Source organism: Wolffia australiana, chromosome 14 (genome assembly GCF_029677425.1).
Source record: "Wolffia australiana isolate 7733 chromosome 14, ASM2967742v1".
Lineage (NCBI taxonomy): Eukaryota > Viridiplantae > Streptophyta > Magnoliopsida > Alismatales > Araceae > Wolffia > Wolffia australiana.
In genome coordinates this window covers 11,370,536-11,391,926 of record NC_135848.1, presented here as the reverse complement: position 1 = coordinate 11,391,926, position 21,391 = coordinate 11,370,536, and the positions used below count along the sequence as shown (strand labels likewise).

The 21,391-nt window shown below is 38.4% G+C and overlaps 1 protein-coding gene across 2 annotated transcripts; it reads right to left on the bottom strand.

Annotated features, from left to right (window-relative positions):
• Positions 1 to 5,528: 5,528 nt before the first annotated feature.
• LOC144712405 (GRAS family transcription factor) lies at positions 5,529 to 8,081 on the bottom strand. 2 transcript variants are annotated; one of them, XM_078586660.1, is made up of 2 exons: positions 7,950 to 8,081; positions 5,529 to 6,873 (listed from the first exon to the last, which is right to left on the bottom strand). In XM_078586660.1, the coding sequence occupies exon 2, from the start codon at positions 6,863 to 6,865 to the stop codon at positions 5,597 to 5,599; it is 1,269 nt and encodes a 422-aa protein (XP_078442786.1). In that variant the 5' UTR covers positions 6,866 to 6,873; positions 7,950 to 8,081; the 3' UTR covers positions 5,529 to 5,596. The 2 variants fall into 2 exon arrangements, with proteins under 2 accessions (XP_078442786.1, XP_078442785.1); XM_078586659.1 differs by lacking the exon at positions 7,950 to 8,081 and adding an exon at positions 7,655 to 7,823.
• Positions 8,082 to 21,391: the final 13,310 nt, after the last annotated feature.

The window sequence follows — 21,391 nt, the reverse complement described above, 5'->3', positions numbered from 1 at the left end:
AGGCGACGTTCAGGCGGCCACAAGGGCGCGGGACGCCTGCGAGGGCTGGGCGGGCACCTAAAGGGCGTCCAAGCGACAGCAACGGTGGGCGGCTTGTGACGGGTAGGCCGCAAGGGCGCGGGACACCGACGACGGCCGGGGCGGGCACCAGAGGGGCGTCCAAGCGACAGCCGCGGCGGGCGCTCTGCCTGGGGGCGTCGGCGGCTGTGAGGCAACGGTGGCTGGCGGTGGCTGGCGAGGCGGCGGCGCTCCTTCTTCCCTCTCCCTCCAGGGATCCGACTCTCCTCTTGGAAGAGGCTTCTCTCCTAACGATCTGCAAACAAGCTCAAGACATCCTTTCCCAAGAACAAACGTCAAACAACAAAATTTCCTTCTCTAATCTCCTCTAGGGCATCTCTTCTCCTTTTATAGTTGGAGAGAGGGAAACCTAGGGGCGGCTCGTAATTAGGGAAAACCCCTAACCGAGCCGTAAAATGCGGTTCGAAGTACAACAGAAGGGCCAAAACACGGAGGCCCTCCCCAAACAAAAACACGACGAGAAAGTTCAGAAAAACGCGAGGAAAATAAATCCCGGACGCCTTCTCGTCACGCCGTGTATTTGAGCTCCAGGTCCTTCTCGTAAGCTTGAGCTTCACGATGTGGTTGTTGACGTGTCGGCGCGGGTTGACCTGGCGCTTCAGCTTGCGGATGGTCCCCCATCAACATGTGCATTTTCTTTAGCATGTTTGACATATGATACTTTTTACTTTATATTTGCGTACTTATTTGTGTATTACAGCCAATATTACCTAAGCCATATAGACCATGACAGGTGCCATGACGCTAGGTGATGAACCAGCAACAGAACATCGATGCCTACCACAGCGGAGTATGAGTCTTCTCGTTCAACGCTTGACGAAGAAATCACAAGACTTAACTGCATTTGTGGCACATTATTATATATTTATTTTTGAACTTTTGTAATTACATTGTCATAGATTTACAATCTAGTATCTTACCTGATAAAATTCATCATTTAAGGATCAAGGATGGATCAAATGAAGGTCATAGATGCACAATTTAAGATAAAATACTAAGTTTCAAATCATTTATCAAAAAAATAATGAATTAAAGACATTCTCATGAATACAGAATCATGAAAGATGAAGCACTATAAAAGTAACAATGTTGTGATATTAAGTTGAAGAATTTAAGAATGGACTTTGAGTATCTCCCATCAATGTAACATATAATATTTGACATTATTTTACTGGTGCCTTGGAATGTAAGAAGAATTAATTTAGTGGGCCTCAAATGAGCCCAAATAAACTCACAAGAATTCAGTAGGTGACACTATGGCCCTAATGCTAACCCAGGGAAGCTGACCAAAGAGGATAACTAAAACTCTGTCCTGCATAACTGCATGGATGTGTCTACCTTACATAATTAGGAAAATGAGTTATTTATATTGATAACGTCTTGTTATATGGATTTTTCCAAATTTATTATTCCTTTTCCTGATATGGGACTAAGTTGTTTTTTCAGGATATCAGATCACAGGGAATGGTTGAATTAGTTTGATGGATGTGGATCCCCATGAGAGTGGGTAGATCCTGACTCTTGAGCATGGTCGGAACCATGGAAGACATTAGCATAGAGTTTTCATAACATAGATTAGATTACAATAAGAGGAAGGATAAGTGGCACAGCTAGCATATAACACATTACAATAACTCATTTGTCTAGAAACATAGGTTAAACCTTTGTTCTGTTCCGATACAAACAGTTTACTTAATGTGAAGCCAAGTATATGGTAACATCAAGTGAATCCAGCATGATAACAATCAATGAATGATGAATGAAGAATTTTTCTTACAATCATAAGTTATTATCAGTCAGAAATTGTATATAAAGTCAAAAATCGATCATCACTATGAAAATCCATATGAACCAATGACCGTTTATTAAAGTAAGTCACTTTAAAGTCACATCTAAGATATTTTAAGATTTTTTTCTCTCTCTTTTGGAAACTTTTTATGCAATTCTATTGGCTTTGGCCAAGAGACCTTGGATTCCTAGAGTAGGATTATTCTCCTTTGAAAAACCTTAAAAGACACCTCAATATCAAGTAACCAGAAAACGTTTCATTCACTATGTAACCTTTGTTTAAATACCAAGTGGAGGTATGCACATATGGGGCTAAAGTTTCGGGACATTAGTCCATAAATGCAAATAAGGAAAGAAATAGACAGTTAAAAAATACAAAGGGTGGGAAATAGAATCTTGTTTATATCATGATGGACACCCCCCTCAAGCTGGTAGATTGCTGTTTTGCATTCCCACCTACGGATACAGCCGGCGGAATACTCCACTTGGAACTTCCATCGTATGTAGGTCAGCCACCTGGTTATTAGACTGAATGTACTTCATCCATATTTTGTTCCCGAAAAGGTGTGGATCAATCTTGACATATTTTGTTATTTCATACTGGAGTAGGTTATGAACAATGTAAATTGTTGATTTGCTGTCCCATCATAATACTAATGGACCACCTCCTAAGATTATGATATCCTTCAAAATACTTCTCATCCATAGAGGTTCATAGAATCCTTCTGCTACATCTCTAAATTCAGCTTGTGCACTAGACCATGATACTACTAGGTAGCTAGATGATAAACCAGAAATTAAGGTTAAAGCATATCATTTAAGGCTTCTGATTTATGCAAAAAATATTTATAAATTTCTTATTAAATGAAGGTGGGTAAAGGTAAAATCTATATAGTAAAAATGTTAAGGGAGCGAATTTTATCTTTTGTTTTTACTTTTAGTTTCTCAATATTCATTTTTCTAGTTTTAGTTTTATCAATAAAATAAAACTAGTTAAAAATAAATGAAAATAATTCTACAATGATTAGAAATGATTTTCCTAATCAACCTAGTTCAATAAAAAATATAAAATAAATTTAATATTTAAAAGAATTTTATCATAGAAAAATTCATTTATAAAATTTAAATAAATTCAAAAATTATATTTCCTGACTTAAACAATTATTTTGTTTATGTATTTAATGTCAAAATATTCCATATAAATTTATTATAAAATTTATAAAAATAAAATATCATTTAGAAAATATAATATACTCCTAATGAAATTTAGCTTATTCTATATAACTATTTTTGGCTTCTAAATTATGTATTTGTAAAATTAATTTCAGAAAATTATGTTCAAATACCCTAAAATCAAGAGAAATTATAAATTCATGCATTTATGATTGCAACAGATCATTTGTATCATTAACAACATGCATTGATGATTATTTTGATGAAAATAAGCACATAAAATGCATGAAATTAGTAGTGAAAATAACATGATGTTTATTATTATCTTTTTACTACCCCCAAGAAAGGTACAATATCATACAGTTGACCAATTTTCCAATACAAATCTACCATAATATGGATCTATGTAAACCTCAAGCTTTAGATATGCACCCCTCTAAAAGACAAACCATGTTTGCTTGTTATTTTCAACTAATTAGAGATATCTCATGTGTCATTCTTAATAAGTGAATCTATCTCCACAACCATTCCCTCTTTTCATTTTGGATTACTCATGTACTCTTTAACTATTGTGGGGTTTGGTATTGCATCAATATCCATAGTAAATGCTTGATATGCAAGGGAAGATGTGCATATTTTATAAAATGTGACACTGGTTAGAGAGGGAATTGTGTAAAGTCCTCTTGCCTTTTTCTGAGAAATTGGCCAACCTTGGTCATCTTTAGTCAGTATCTGCTCTGCTGTTTGTGCGCACTCTTTGACCCCATCTTCTTTCCTCGTCCTTAAACATAATCATTATGCACATTGTGATGTAATAACTGGGGAAATCCTCTATCACGAGTCAGTTCTTGGCCTACTGGCAATCCTATGTCCAATTCATCTACATCAGGAGCTTCGACAAATGGTGGTAAAGCCATAAAGATAGATTCCTCCTCCTTTGCTATCTAGACTCATTGTTAAGCTCTATTGTTTGAAGTGGAAAAACATTTGTCTCCCTCATTGAATGTAACATCAAGGGAAACAAATATTTTCTTGGATGGAGGAGAGTAGCATTTATACCCATTCTGTGTTGATGTGTACATAAAAAATACACTTAAGCCCTTTGACATAGCTTTTTGTTGGGGTTATGGATATAAACAAATACAATACATTCAAAGCTTCTGGGTTTCAAATCTGTTCCTATTCGGACAAAAAGACAATTAACCACCGGCCAGTATGAATTTCATATGTGTAATTATCTGAGCCATCATTTCGGAAAGAGGGAAAAAATAGAAGAAAAAAATGCGAAACAAAAAAAAATAAAAATCTGTTCTTGTAACAATCTTTCTTCTAGATTACTTCCATCAGGATGTTCACAAACATCTGTGCCGTATTGGGTCCTTCCAATATCTGGTATCCTTTCACATTATCGGATATCTAAACATTAAAAATGAAACATTATGTAAATCCAAACGGAGTGCGAATACAATAACAGATATGGAACAGAAAAATTACGTTATCTGTTATCGTTATCCAATATCGGATAATGGATAATGACTAGGGAAATATGATAACGAATGAAATCCGAATGAAACATATTTTAATGTCAATAGCTGACGTCCACTTCCATATTCATTGTCTAAACAGTCTGACCCTACTGCTTATTGAATTTTCATGAACCTCTTATTAATTCTTTTATTTCTAGACAACGTTATTACTCAGTTTTTTCTCATAAATAAACTATCTTCTTTTTCCATTCATGATGGAATTTCTGCTTTCTGGATCTTTTGAGTGCATTTGATGTTGAATATCATTTTTATGAACTATCTTTATCTTAGAATGAAGAAAAATACATTTAGTGATTTTTTTAGTGAAAAGTACAATGATGAAGACGATTGCTATGAATACAAAGGAGAAGTAGATGATGATGATGATAATGATCAAGGGGACGAAGAAAATGACAACAAAGAAGAAGATGTTGATATGATGATGAATAACACTATGACAATGATGATGATAATGATGATTTTGAACTTTTCAAAGGAAGAAAGGAGTCACATGAGCTAGACCAAGGTTCTGAAGGAAATCTAAGACACTTTCTCCAATTCGTCCAAGGAACCCTATCGCCTGATGACAAAGAAGATAATGAAGAAGAAGAAAAAGAATATGATAATGATGATGATGAAGAATAAAATAAAAATGATAATGACGAAGACAAATATGATGGCGAGGATGAAGCTGATGAAGGTGATAGACATGAAGAAAGAATAATAAGAAAATGAAGAAGACAATGATGACGATGATGGCATAGAAAAATAATAAAAACAAAGATGATGATGATATGATCAATAAGAACGAGGAAATAAGGACGATGAACAAGAACAAAAAGAAAAAAAATGCTAAAAATGAAGAAAAAAAAGTAGAAGTGGCATATAATAATGAAGAAGACATAGATGAGGATGATGACGATGACTACGATGATGAGTAACAGGAAGAAAGCAAAAGCAGTACACAAAGAAGGCGCAAATCGCGAATTATCTGCAATAACATCCCTAAACCAAGAAACCTCAAAAAAGGTTCATGGGGAATAATCTGATGTCTCACCCTTTAATCGAGGGACCCAAACGGTGGAGAATACTACATTGTGTCCCTTCCAGGTGAGCACAATACCATCCTCCTCCATCTTCATCCCCCATCCAGTGGCGTGCTCATCCAGCACAGTTTTTACCTCCGCGATTGCTTCTTCTGCAAAACTGATACCCTCGAAGCCTACAGCCTTCATCCTCTTCACCCACTTGCTTTTCTGCTCCAGCCGCTCTACCTTTTCTGTTCCTTCACAGGCTAGTAAATTCTCAATCTTCCAGTAGATTTCTGCCTCGTACCAGTCTCTATGCTCCCTATCCCTCTTCATCACTGCCTCCGACGCCTCGTAATGCACCCAGAGATAGTTTAACGCCGCTCTCAGCCTTGTCACCAGGTCTCCATCGCCGAGGTCAACGTCGTCCTCGACCAGAACGACCAATTTAGGGTTTAATCTGCGGACTTCTCGCAGGAACTCACCTCTGCATCTCTCAGGCACGCAATGAAGCTTCATTTGGCAGTTCACAACCAGAGCTTCGCCATGACAAACCAGCTGCTGCAATCGTAGATGCTCTACAAGGGCCTGGAAGCCGTCTATTGCGTTTGATCGCAGAGCCCTGAACTCCATTGGCACACCGCGGGTCCTAGCGAAGTCTACAAGCCGTCTTCCGATCTCTTCGTATGACATCGCCAGCCGTGGCGGCGGCAGCACCGTCACCGTGGCTACCGTAAGCTTGAAATATGGCGGGCCTTCGCGCCGGCTGGAGAGCGCGTCGATTAGGGTTGGCATCTGCATGCAGTGAGTCGTGCTGAAGTCGACGACGTGGACGACGGGGAGGCCCTGGACGGCATCGACGATGGCGGAGTTGGCGGCGGTGAAGCCGAAGCGGTGCAGCGGCGTGAGATCGAGGAAGGCGGCAAGGGCGACGGCGGAGAAGGCGCGGGGCGTGGCGGCGGCAGCGGCGGCGTGGCGCGCGGTTAGGGCGCGCAGAATGGCCGCGGCGAGGCGCTGGGCGGGGTCGCCGTCTGGAGGGGCGATGTTGTTGAGAACCCAGATGCAGTGCTGCGCTCGGGAGGCGTCGTTGGCGGCGATGGCGGCGGCGCAGTGCACTAAGAGGTTCTCAAGGATGGAGGCGGAGCTAAGTTGGCCCGGAGATTTCGCTAAGGGGACGCTCTTGTTGTACAAGGCGCGTAGGGAGAGCGAAGTTCTGCGGCCCCGATATAGGGCTTCTACGGCTGCTGAAGCCGCCTCCGTGTATTGCATCATTTCGCGTCCTAGCAAGAGAGATACAGAAAGAGAGATGTATCGGTAAGAGAGAGAAAGGTTTGAAGGGAACAATGAACTTAAAGTGAGAAGATCGACGAGGGCCAGATGAGAGGTTGAGAGGGAAGAATCCAAGGGGCCACGGATAAAACACAGCGAGAGAGAGAATTTGAGAGATTAGGAAATCGAAACCAACGCAAAAAAAGGTGAATCAGATGTTTGAAAAGACGATAGCGTTCTGCTGTGAGAATATGTTCACTGTTTAGTGAGGGCACAAAGAGATGTCATTAGTGAGAGCGAGAGAGAGGCAGCGGGACAAATAGAGAAGTTAAAACGATAAGGATACATATGTAAGAGGTAGAAAACAAGAGTTAGTTAGATCGACAGGACCAGATGAGAGATCGGAGAGATGAACCAGGGGGCAATGGAAAAGGAGAGAGAGTAAGTGAGAGAAGAGGGCAGAGAGAGAGAGAGAGAGAGAGAATGTTTCTAAAAAGACCAAAGAAGGGAAATAGGATGCTTGAATATGTTAGTGTTCTGCTGCAAAATGATCATCAATATATCGTGAGTGTACGAAAAGATGTAATTGGAAAGAGAGGGATGTCGAACTGAGGAAAGCCAGAAAATGTCGTTCCTAATGCCAGAAACGTCAGAAGAGAAAACGATAGGAAAAAAGATTTCTTTGCGGCACGCTAGGAGAATTTTGAGAGAAATAAAAATGCTGATAGACACGCCGCAATCAAATTTCGATCCCCAACTGTGACAATAGGATTCATTTATTCCTTGCTTTACCTCCAAAAGATGAGGGAAAAAAGAACATGAACGCAAAATGAGAAATACAGAGAGAGATAGAGAGAAAAAGATTGATAGAGAGGGAGAGAGATAACAAGACAAGATACAAGCAGAGGATAGATACTAAAAGACCAGGGTAAGAACTCAGTTGCGACGTAGATCTAACAAGTATTATTCGCGATGAAGACAGAAGAGACAGGTAATAGAGAGACTGCCGGGAAAAAATCTGATGGAATCGTTGTCAAGGTAAACAGATGATGGACAAAGAGGAAGAGAGGGTACAGAGATAACTTACATTCCGAAGAAAAACAAGTGACTCGGACTTCTCCATCGCCGGGCGACTATCTGCTGGGAAAACGCAAGCCTATCTCTCTTTTATCTATCAGTTTATCTCAAGGTGAAACTTGTTGAACAGCGAGGGAGAAAGGTGGTCTAAGAAGTCGAGAGAATCGGGAACATCCACTTGGGTGAGAAAGCGGGTTTGTCCTTATGTGTATAGTTGAACTCATATTCTCTGCATGAGCGACCAGTAGACTACAGGTTGGAGAGAAGAGATAAGGAGAGAGCGTTCACGGGTCGTTTCCCGAATCATAGCGAAATCATTTGGTCAGTTTCAGTTGGAACTCGACCCAAGAGCATGAAAGAATCTCAAACAAAACTACAGAGAGGATGAGATGAAATGAGAGAGTACAAAATATGGCACTGGTCAGGGAGACCACTTCCCACGACCCATGTGGACTACCTCCATCCTGTACCTTTAGAAGTTTTCTATCTCTCTCTTTCTCTCTCTCTCTGATATATCACCTATCATCTACCTCTCTGTATGTCTGCCCGTCAGTCTGTTTGTCTTTCGCTTTCTGAAATATATATATATATATATATATATATATATATATATATATATATATATTTATATATATTTCACTCAGTGGAGGTATCATCTGTGAAATGATAGAGGAAGATTGAGACCAACTGCACATTTTCAGAATAACACACCTTCCTTATGTATGCTTAAGTACCCACCTTTCTTTATCTCTCTAGATCGATGAGTCAGTCATTGATGGAACTTGCGTGCCGATTTCTAGACCTGCGTATCTTTCCCCCTGCCAATGGACAAGTTGTCCACGTCGATATCGGTGAGGAATTTTCCCCGTACCAATTTCCCATTGCAAAGTGGCATTATTCATGAGCTGTTATCTCAAATAAGTCAGAGAGGAGAAAGTGATCTAATTTGACTCATCTCTAGTTTATGCAAGGCATAGAGGTACAGAGGTACATACATCTTTAAGAGAGAGAGAGAGAGAGAGAGAGAGAGAGAGAGAGAGAGAGAGAGAGAGAGGTAAGGAGAGAGTCGGTGCCGACAGGTAGAAGTAACTGACAGTATACAATTCGGACATGAGAGAAGGGGCCAGCCTTAACCATGGGCCCGAAATGCTCCACGCCTTCGACTCTCTGACTGTCGTATAGTCTGAGATTCTCTGCATTTGGATAGGAGTCTTGTCAGTTTTACAAGGGACCATTGTTCGAAAAGAAAAAGACGAAGAAGCAGTTCCCTGGCTAAGTCCGATAAGGATTTCGTCAGCCCTTTCACTCAGTTTGCGGCGAAGGAGCTTTTATTATTTTATTCTTAACACATCCTTTCTCACAAGTCCCCTGCTCATTCCCATTCCATCCAAGACCCATGACGAATTATTTAATATCTTGCTATCTCATAATTAATGTCTTCATTATAAGTTCTTTCTATGAGTACTGCGAATATATATTACAGATATATATATATATACATATATATATATATATATTAGTTTTTAATATATATATATATATATTAATAATTATAATATATATATATATATATATTTAATATCTTGCTATCTCATAATTAATGTCTTCATTATAAGTTTTTTCTATGAGTACTGCGAATATATATGTATATGTATATATACATATATATATATATATATATACATATATATATATATATATATATACATATATATATATATATGTATATGAGAGAGAGAGATAGGACGAAAGATATGTAGCTATATAGATAGATAGATAGATAGATAGATAGATAGAGAGAGAGAGAGAGAGAGAGAGAGAGAGAGAGAGAGAGAGAGAGAGAGAGAGAGAGAGAGAGAGAGAGAGAGAGAGAGAGAGAGAGAGAGAGAGAGCATGGATGACGAGAATCTGGGCAAAGCATCATAAATGTTTCAAACTGAATTAGTGGCAATCTGCAGAAAATTAATCAGTGGGAATCTACAGTAAACGCAGAGAGCTTCTGGCTAGCGTTTCATTAGCCTGATAAAAAGTGTGTGGACTGGTCAGTTGTCATCAACACTTCGTATGAGAAAGTTTCCGAAAACTATCCAGTTACGCATGGAGTCATGTAAAATGGACTAAGAACTAAAGGCCTATAGATTGTGAGATTCTGCAAGACGATGAGCCCATGTTACAAGAATTAAGCTGGTTGAGCCGTTCATAACGAGCTGGGGTGTTTTTTCACTCAACATCATGAACAATGAGGTGAAGACTCCGACGAATTAATTATGACTAATAAAGTAAATGGTCACAAAGACGAGAGATCACATAATAGGCCAAATATCAAAAGCCTAGATACGAATATGCAAATTAGGGAAAATGTTGTGCATTAATCTTTATAAAATGAAGATTCACATGTACGATGGAGTCCTTAATGTATTTGAGTGTAAAATAGACTGCCAAGGGTTAATAAGAGACAAAATTTCACCATCATGTGAGAGGCAAATTAAGGTCAATGTCTAGTGAGGATGGATAAAGCCAATCAAACATACACATTTTAATGATGAAACGCCGCCCTCCACGGGGCTACGTAGCTTGTAGAATCCATTACTGAGACGCTACATCAATGTCTATCTAAAGCATTGACATAAATAAGATTAATTGGAGAGCTAAGTTTTTTGTAAATAATTATGGTGCATCCTAGTCCAGACCACGTGCCTTTTTCGAATGAGAGTCACTCGTTTCTATATTTTCAATTTATACGCCAAAGCATTTAGCTCCTGCATTAATAGGGCTGTACTCCACTTGGATGAATGACCATAAAGCTGTGATTTCCTGTCTTGTCGACTATATTTTACTTATGTATGGACATCCATTGTCAATACTCAACAATGGAGGGCTGAACTTACACAATACCCAGTTATGGGCGCTGTTGTTGGAGTATGAAGTTCATCATCAGATCATAATTTCTTGTTACCAAAAAGAAAATAAAAAGACAAACATATGCAAAACTTAATAAAATTTCAAAGAACCAACATGTTCCTGGGGAATACTGTCGAGCTACATGGAAAAAATTCATGGGGAATAAGACAGACTAATATCCTAGAAAAATTAGACAGCTCACAAAATACTTATTGAAATTTGTCCATACCAGCTTTTCACTTGGCAACGCTTGAACCAACAAATTTTGGATCATAAACATATTGAGTTCACTAAAGCTTATTATTTCCTCATAATTTTTTGGCAGAGAGTCTAACTTAATAAGCTCTTTGAACTTAGGAATGAAGTGTGTGAAATGAACAACTACACTGTATAAGATAAATTTTCATGATAAACGTACCGCATTTAAACTAACCTAAAAAGGATAATAATTGGCTTTCTTTGACTTGGAATGACCCTTATGGCATCATAGAGCTTTATAGTAAATGTACTTTCCCTTATCATATATCCAGATTTCCTCCTTGTGTTATGGATATCTAAGGGAACCATATCTACAATTATTTGGCCTCAAGTCTAATATATATATCTAACTTTTATATACCTATCACTGTCCTCCTTTAGAAAACTATCACACCCCTCTTTAGTATTTTTCTCATGTATTTTTTTTCTTTTTGGGATCACAGGATGAATACCATATTATATGAGATACTAAAGAAAACATTACAACAAAAAAGACATTTTAACATCAGTTTTCTCTTGATTATCACATTTTATAAGCATTATAGATAATCAATGCATCAAGTTGGGAATTCATATAACCCTACATTTTGTTTATGCGTTAGGGAGCTAGAAATTTTTTATTAAAATAAATATTTGTGCATTACCTCACCGAAAAGTATTTGAGATATATGAGAATAACAACCATAGAATTATAGGTTCTTCGCAGGGTCTTTACAGAGGCCAATGGACACAAGGATTTAGCTCTATTGTCAGAGTGAGTTAGGAATATCTAGTGTGTTTGATCATGCAAACAATGGCCATGGTACTTCTAAAAAATTATTTATACAAAAAAGGTATATGAAAGATATATTTTAACCTACAACTTTTACCATTATCACAAAAAACTAGCTATATTGTCAAAGTGGCTATCCTTGAAGCATAAACATAAATAAAATCTTCTTGGGGGAATGAGAATCCTTGATCGTAAGTCATTTCATGGGTTAAATAAATCCCATTATTATATGTGGATTGTAAGTATTGTTACCATTTATTTATTTAATAAGTTAGAAAAGATGCACCATAGACTCCTATTCTAAATATTTATTATTGTAAGATAATACCCACCCATGATTATCCTATGTTGATGGTGATGAAACTAATACATGGGGATGAATTAGTTTCAAAATTATTCTTTATGTTTCCTTAAATATGTTTAGGGATTCATGGATTTGGTACTAACTGTTCAATCTCATAGTACACATGTATTTGTTTTCTGGGCAGGAACCTTAATGTCTTGTATGACCAGTCCTAGGTATGTCTGCATTGGCTCCTCCAATCCTTAACAAGGATCTTCATCTGTATACACCTCACTAGGGTTGTAAGACTATTCCATTTGATACGAAATGAAGAGGACACCCCCATAGTGATCCCTATTACGCATCGAATCCCATATCACTACCCAGCTTGGTCTTCACCTTCTTTATTGCCGAACACCCAGACTTCCTTGTACTGATCTCCTTACTGAAATCTCACATTGCAGCAGATTTGACATAGGTAATGCCCAGGGAAGGAGAGAATGAAGAATAAGAAGAGAAAAAGAAGAAGGTGAAACAAGACCAGGGTGGATCCACGCTGATTGGAGTTTTCGTTCTCGCTGAGATGCCTTCAAGTAATTGCCGCGGCGGACCATTCCCTTCCGCATCCGTTTCACCAAAGCATTCCTCTTTGCGCCCCTTCATGTATTCCGGTCAGCGCGGCTTTTGTTGGGGACGGTCGTCATTTCACTCGGCTCACTCGTCGCCTCTCCGCTGTTGAACACTGTTCTACACCGCGAGTTGAGTAGACTGGTGCCATCCCTCTTGAACACCGGTTTGAATTTTTTACTTCTCATTCCCCTGCCTGCACGTTTCTGCACTACCGCACAGACAAGAATTCTCTCGTCATCATCGAAGTGCCTGCAATCCACGGGCTGCACCCAATGGCCATATAGTGATCACGAAACGGTTGTTGGAGAAATAATCTTGACTCAGTTATTTTAGGAGTCGGCTGTTTTTTAATAAGTCAAGAATGACCAAGTCAGCATGGCATAAGGAGATGTGGAGGCAGTAGCTTATTTTGAGGAGCTAAAGACTGGGTTTCTTGGAAGACCAAGCACATGGACAAGTGTGTGGCCATGCTAAGATCCATAGGCAGTTATGGGGGAGTGCCTATAAATATGTAGGTGTTCCGTTGTTGTAGTATGCTGTGTGCATCAAGGTTCCTTCCTCTCTCAAAGTGTTCTTGCATCTTGTCTCTCTGTGTGAGATCAAGAGAATGAGGGCTTAAAACCTTTTTCTCTGTGTGAGACTAAGCGAGTGAGTGCCCATGCTTCTCTTCTCTGAGTGAGTTGTTGAAGCAAGAGAAGTAGGTTCCAACAAGGGTCCCTAGTCCCATGACTTCTAGATCTGCCGCAGTCAGGTTGGATCAACGAGTGCTCACGACGTCGGTGGTGCCCATACGTCCTGGAGTGAATTGGTTGGTTGACCGCTGAAGCCTGTCAATGCCACGATGACACCATCAACGCTCATCGCTCTGCTAGCATGTCGTCTCATCCGTTCCGTCCTTTCAAGCCACCGTGTGATCATCGCCCTTTCGGCTGGTTTTTTTCTAGCTCAGACTGCCCGACTGTCCAGGTCGGTCGCCCGGGTGCGGCCTAGGTCGTCTGGACACTTGCGAGCTCTTCGAGCCTCATCATCAGCATCATTCTGTGGTGACTGCATGGTGTTGCATTGTCTCGCGCTGTGTTTCCTCGCCCCTCTTCTTTATCCTCGCCTCTGCTCCAACTACCACTCTTGCCCCTCAACATCACCGCCAGTCGAGTTTTCTTCGGGATTCTACCAGTGGTAGGTACTATTTTAGTGTCTTACCCACGCCGGCTCCCGGCATTAAGGAAGACACCGAGGACGAACGCCACTACCCGAGGTACGCCATTCCCTCGCTCGTTTGTTAAATTATGTCTTTTAGTATATTTTTTACTGCACTCCACCGCGTTCGGGTTAGAAGTAGGTGAGAGAGTTATTTCGAGAAAACTACGTCACGAGTGATTCCCTAGGTACAGGTCGAGCTCGTCCATTACGTGCAAACCCCTACAGAATTCTTCCATTCAGCGCCGTAGTCGCCGTCGTGTCTCTGACAATGGTCAGAAGGTCACCTTCATCGTCCTTGGTCACCAGCCCAGACCTCAGAACTCGTCAACTTCCTTGCAAGTCGGACCTGCACGTACACTCATCTAGGTGTCATTGCATCATGTAGTTATATTTTCCTTAGGGAATTACTCACCGTGTGACGTTATTGACGACGTCCGACATCAAGTTCACTTTGGCTCAAATATTTAGACTGATGAAAATAATTTAGAGAAGATGATGAGACAACAAATATTCAAAAACCAACAATGAGACAACTGTTGGGTGCTAGAGGCCTTGATCTAGATGAGCATTAGGATTCCATTCAGTAGAAAACATATAACGGAGTCATAATGGCATCAACTAAAACATGAAAAGAAGTACATGTGCACATATCGCATCCGTGATTTCTTGGATCCTCGAGTGAGACAAGTAAATTCGCTTATGTGTGCAGCCTCAAGATGTATCCACACAATCCTTTGATATCATTTTTGAGTATCCTTTAATTAGGAATATTTAGAACACATGCTTAAAGACTAATGATATCTGTATTAAGATCTCATCATAATTCAGTAAGTCCAATCATGTATTCATGGACTTCATTATAAGCATCAAATGTGCACTACAATGAATATGTTCTATTAATGAACACGGAATGATATATGAAATATGTGATTGGCTTGTTGGTGACATATATTTTGATTGATGTTCAATCAAAATATTAAAGTATAAGATGATGTTCAATCAGCTATCAAAATATAGATATTTCATTGTATCTAGATATGCCTAATGATAGACATATATGTTCAGATGGTACTCTTTAAGGAAGCCTAATTATTAAATAATGTTGTCATATTTGATGGCTAGAAAGGTTAATATGAGGTGACAGGAGTCAGACATTTGAATCCCCAACATAGACTACTGATGCAACAGATTTAATAAGAGATTGGGATGTATAGAGATTGATGTAGAATTAGGTACTTCAGATATAGATCAATTTAGTTAGAGATAGATAACGTGTACTGAGTGAAGTTTGCAGATATAAAAATATATGGGTAAGAATATTTTGTGACAAAGATATTCAGATGTAAATAATATATCATGTTTTAACTATACAGAGATGAAGATACACAACTATCAACAGATTTAAACAGAGATTAAGAGAGAAATAGTGTTGGATGTAAAGTCCAATTTTTGATGTATCGATAAAATATTTAGAATTAAATTACTGTAAATGGAAATTATATGGATAGGATATTCAGTGATTAATACGGAGAAATATAAATGGATGGGAAAATACCCATTCAATATTTTTCTCTTAAGCTCTGTTGGAGAAACAGAAATGGATGGAAAAAAGCATTCAAAAATAGAGCAGGCAATATGTACAAGAAATAGAAACTAGTTAGATAGATGGGCACTATAATGAGATATATGTATATATATACTGTATATATATTAATGGCAATATGTGCACAATATTGAAATGGATACGATGAAAGAGAAAAATCAGGAAGATAGATACAGATCAATGTTTTAGATAATATATGGGAGGTGAGATCAAGAAAATACTTGAAATGATTTTGGAGACCTTAGATGTCTTGGAGAAGCCACTCTGAAGCTCAACATCTTAGACAGATATCAGAAAACATTGTGGACGTTTGGAAGGCTTTGGACAGATAAAAAAACAGAGAAAAATATGCATGCAAAAGACTCAGGAATTCTTTCCAGGCTTCGACCATTTGTACTTCCACTTTTTAATTCCCTTTTAGAATCTCCTTTAGAATTCAACCTATTCTTAATAGCAATATTTCCATATGTAGAGGACACTTTAGCCTCATTGGCTAACATAATTTGGGTAGAAATATTCTATCATATTGAATATATATGTAAATATGTATAAATAATATATGCTCATAAATGGACTTATATTACACTTTAAAAGCACAATATTAACTTTATATTTAAATTTATCAACGTCCTTATGCATGCATGAATTCAAATCATACAGATTTAAAAATAACTATATTAATGATAAGGAGAACCAATATATTTTAGTTCAAAAGATTGAGAGCTACATTCAAACCTAGAATATTCTCATAATTAGGCATACTAGTTGAACATCAATGAGTAATAGATGTAGATTAAGTATTTTACCTATTAAATGTCATTTAGGTTAAACATGATTTATATTAAGTACAGCATCTTAACATTGACCTCGAAAAGGGGATTACATCTACGCCTGTTGATTGACCCATGCATTCTCTTTCCCTTCTATTGCATAACAAAACATCACCTCCATCATAAGATGAATTATATATTATAAGCATCAATTTATACTAATACACACCAAAGCATAAAATTCACACAAACATCCATTGCTCGAACAACCCATGTGTCTATGTTCTATGTACATAGATCGTTTATTTAAATCAAATGTCACTCTTTCTTGCCTATTCACCATTTTTAATAATGGGAGGTAAACATTGGTTATTCCTAGAGTCGAGATGAACTATAATTATCTAACATTAGTACGCCGATTACAATCTAGCACATTAAGATTTAGATTTATTGTATACAGCTGACTTAGGAATATAATTTATGGAATTCTTTCACATCTTTATCTCCATGTAAAACTCTTGGCACTCATAATAGAACTTGGAAACATTTGAGGAACGCCACTCATGTTATCTCATATAAACTATTGAATAGAGAAACCTATTTAAGCATTTGTGGGTTTCAGTAAATGTTTTATTTTATCTGTTTGAAGTCACAAGAGATATATGGAGTGACTGGATATGATAATATGCATAATTGTGCATTTACAAAGTATTTAAATTAAATAAGAATGAAAATTATCATTTGAATTTATGAACTTTTTTATCAACAATTGACTGATAGAACTATAGTTTTATAGATTTTGTGATGAGATAATTTAATATGTTTATTAATGAAAAAACATAAAATTCTGTTGGATAATGCAATGAGTGCCTCTCTGTTTCTACTATTTAGAAAAATCATTTCCGAGTTTTCTTCTGGGAGATGAAGTATGGATAAAAATACAAGTATATGGAGGAGGCATTTAGTGGGTCACACCTTAGCATAATCAAATCATCATCCTATTCAAATTTTGTCTGCTTAGGCCATAAAAATTAGGAGAATTAAAATTTTATTTGGGCCAATAGACCAACATAAATTCACTTACAATCACATATTTTGCCTAATTACTTTGGTGGGCTTAGGCCATAAAAATTAGGAGAATTAAAATTTTATTTGGGCCACTAGACCATCATAAATTCACTTACAATCACATGTTTGGCCTAATTAAATAATAAATAAAAATTAATTGATTATAGTCTTTCACCATATACACTTTATTCATGGTTTAATGTTTTAATATGGTCTCATGGTTTATATTGTAAGGGAGCCCGCATACGCGGATCCATATTAGTGATATTTATTGAAATAAGAATTCTGAATCATTATAGTGACTCCCATTAATAAATTTTGATATGTTCATAATATAAATATATTAGTCTTAAGATTTATATCACTTCTCAGGTTGAAATGCATATGAGTGAAATTTTTTTAATGAAAAGGAAACAATCATTGAATCGTATCCATATTAGGGAAAATAACTTCAATGGATACTAATATTACATAATAAGTGCATTTTAGGCATTCAAGTAAAGACTAAGGATAAGCTTATTTTACTAAAATGCCCAAGTTTCTGTTTTGATAAATGTCCATGGTGAATAATACAAAGTCAACCTTAGGTTTAGGTTTACATCATAGCTTCCATATTTATTCATATCATGAATTTTGCATATGAATATAATGAAACTCACACTTTTATTGGATACCTACCTTCACGTACAAAAACATAAGTGGTGTTTGATAATCTGGTCAATGGGACCATCATGGAGTTAGGACTAGAGATCTTTATGGCATCTTCATAACCAGTTCCTTTGTGGTTGGTCAAATATTTATGTATATCAGACATCATTTGGTGAGTTAAATGTGATGGCCAACAATGAATTGACTGCCTATCTTTGATATTTATATCCCAGTTAATAGCTTTTATAGAATTTGAATATGTATGAATATTTACAATACTTTGAAGATGATTGTGTCATATATCTAACAAATTAATTTAGTAACTTTTTGAATTTGTATTCAATAGAAATAGTTATAACATCTATATGAATCTATATGCTCTTAAATGGTATCATTTGATAAACATTTAAACAAATTATAAAGGAGGACAGTGCCATGACCCAAGATGTTCATGAATGAACTTGGTCTGAAGATCATGTTCTGTAGTCTTCTACTAATCACTTTTTTATTTGTATGAAAAAATAACATTTATTGAGAACAGTCATAAATGGGATACATGAGAGCAAACTAAAGCATTGAAAATTGAGGAGAAAAAGGAAATAACACACTTAAAAGATGATTTATAAGACATCCATTCAAAGAAAAATTACAAAGTCAACTCTTGGTTACATTTCAGGTTATCCTAATTTTTTGGATATTTGATTTTTTTTTTTTACATTATTTTTAAAGTTACACACAATAGGACAAAAACTCCAGAGCTGCTCAATAAAGATATTAACTAATGAAACATGATTTCTCTAAATCTTCAAATGGTCTTGAATTGGGCCATGAGAAAGATTAAATCTACATCAACATACATGAGGAGATAGAGATAACAAGAAGCTAATGAGAGAAACAAGAGATAGATAAAAGCAAGGTATTTTGAATCATCTAGTTATACTTGATTAAAAAATCAAAGCATTTTTATTCAATATCTCATCAAATCTATTTGGTCAAAATTATTTGCTAATCTGTCATTTTATGGATTCACTACATATAAAAACTTTAATGGAATCCTAGTAGGCTTTAGGAATTAACTAGGTGAAAGTTTTGGGGGCTGAACAAGAGAAGACTTTAGGCGTTGAGTGGAAGAAGGTCAAGCATCATTGCTTTGTAGAAGATTTTGGATTTGAGGAAGACAAAGCTTCACTACCATTTTTATTTTCTTCATATCCTTATTACGCCTTACTTCCAAGTACTTTGCTTGGGCGCATAAGAACAAACCTTGTCAGGACTGATCACAGCCTCGAGATGGATACCACAAACAGTATAAAGGACTAGCCTAAGATAAATAAAAATAATTGTGTCTACCTATCCTATATATCATTCCCTGGATAGGTGGACCATAAAAGTCAGAGTTACCTGGATTGGGATTAATATCTTATTCACACATCTTAGATCATATCTTAGCCACTCGAAACTAACATAACTGTTACACACTACCATACTCTTGAAAATATTGTGAAAATTTATTGTCATATACTTTAATTGATTATTATTATTAATGATTAAAAAATCTTTTTTTCATTTATAGTTTTTGGAGTACCACTGTGACTTAGGTATTCTTTTATTATTATTATTATTGGCAAAAACACGGTGCCGGGTACGGCCAAGCCTAGGGTTGTGCCTGTAGACCGATCCATCCGTGCCCTGGACGCCACCCACGAGGTTTTTATTTATTAAGTGAAGTGTTTTTCAATGTTTTTTAGGCGTGGAGCGAGTATATATATCCCAATTACACTCGGATCCCACTCGTCCACAACCATAGTTTAAGAAAAGAAAAGATACATAATTGATACCTTCTAGGCGCTCGGGGAAGTGTGGTCGTCATCATCCCTCTAGAGCTGCCTGACGGTATCGGTGTAGGTCGGGAGATATCCTTGCTGAAGTGCGTGGGGGCGCTAGTCGGGGCGGGTGCAATCCGCTCCTCAAACTCCACCATTCCACGCGATTCTCCAATCCCACAGGCCTGCCGTCGCATGGGTTCGCCGTGTGCGGAGGGTCGATAGGTCGAGACTATCGATTCGGTAACATCCCCGAGCTGTAGAAGGAAGCGCCTGCCAAGAGAGAAAGACGGAGGAGGGGGTCCTTGTGTGTACCGCGTGATTGGCGAGGGCGTCAGCGGTTTGGTTGCCCTCTCGTAGCTGATGGCGAAAGCACTTGATTCGATGACGACATCGCATGATATCCTGCCATGTGCGGTGGAGGCGCCATTGGGAACATGGACCTGTACGAAGCATATCAACTAATACCCGTGAGTCTGACTCTACGACGATATTGTGAAGGTTCCGCTCCTTACAGAGGAGTAGACCATCACGTATCGCCATAGCCTCGGCTACTGTATTAGTCTGTACTCCATAAAAAGAAGAGAAAGCGAAGAGTATACTCCCTGTATGATTCCGAAGGATACCGCCTCCCCCAGCTGGTCCCGGGTTCCCCTTGGCCGCACCATCCACATTCAATTTGAGGATGTCAACTGGCGGTGAGAGCCAATAAACAATCATGTACTGAGTGCAGATAGGGGCATGGGTCACGGGCATCCCTAAGGATCCAAGGAGCTCGCAGGCGAATGCTGAGCTGCCGTCTCGAGGGGGGATGAGGCGGTGAATACGGCGTAGCCATAACTTGACGTGACGTAGGATGTCCACAGCGCGCATGGGTGTACCTGCAAAACGACAAGAGTTTCGCCCTTTCCATATCTCCCATAGTAGATAAGCTATGGTGATGTATAGGATGGGGCGCCGTTTAGAGTGTATTGGCGAGAGAAAGAGCTTGCCAAAACACTCAAATGGGGTCAGTAGACGCCAATGGTCTGTGATTGGGCGCCAGCATGCCAATGCTACCTCACTATAAAAGAAAAGGTGATCCATGGTCTCTATGTGGAGAAGTGAAGGACAGCAATGGCAGCGGGAAGGTAGTGAGTGCCCTACACGGATCACTCGATCATCAGTCGGGAGCCCTCGATGTAATAATCGCCAAAGGAAAAAGGAGACTCGCGTAAGGATGGCCGGATGCCAGATACAGCGACCCCAATGCTGTATAGGGGATTTTGGGCGAAAGTGTTCCCAAGAAGAGCGGCACGTGTAGGCTCCATCAGATGTGAGTGTCCAGATAGCAGAGTCAGAACTCGAGTCCAGTGGTGTAGTTTGGACCTCAAGAAGTGTGTCTAGGGGGAGATTGTGTTGCTCCCAGAGGTGTGACGTATTGCCTCTGAGCAATTGAGTCACCGTGAGTCTCACTCGGTGTGGAACGAACTAGGGGTGGCAAGCGAGGGGCTCAT

What these genes read in the sequence shown, in the direction of transcription:
- LOC144712405 (XM_078586659.1), bottom strand. Translation starts at nt 7,682, where the DNA reads ATGTTCTTTTTTCCCTCATCTTTTGGAG. An exon ending in TTTTCCCTCATCTTTTGGAG is followed by an intron (nt 6,874 to 7,654) that starts GTAAAGCAAGGA and finishes CTCTCTTGCTAG; the next exon opens with GACGCGAAATGATGCAATAC.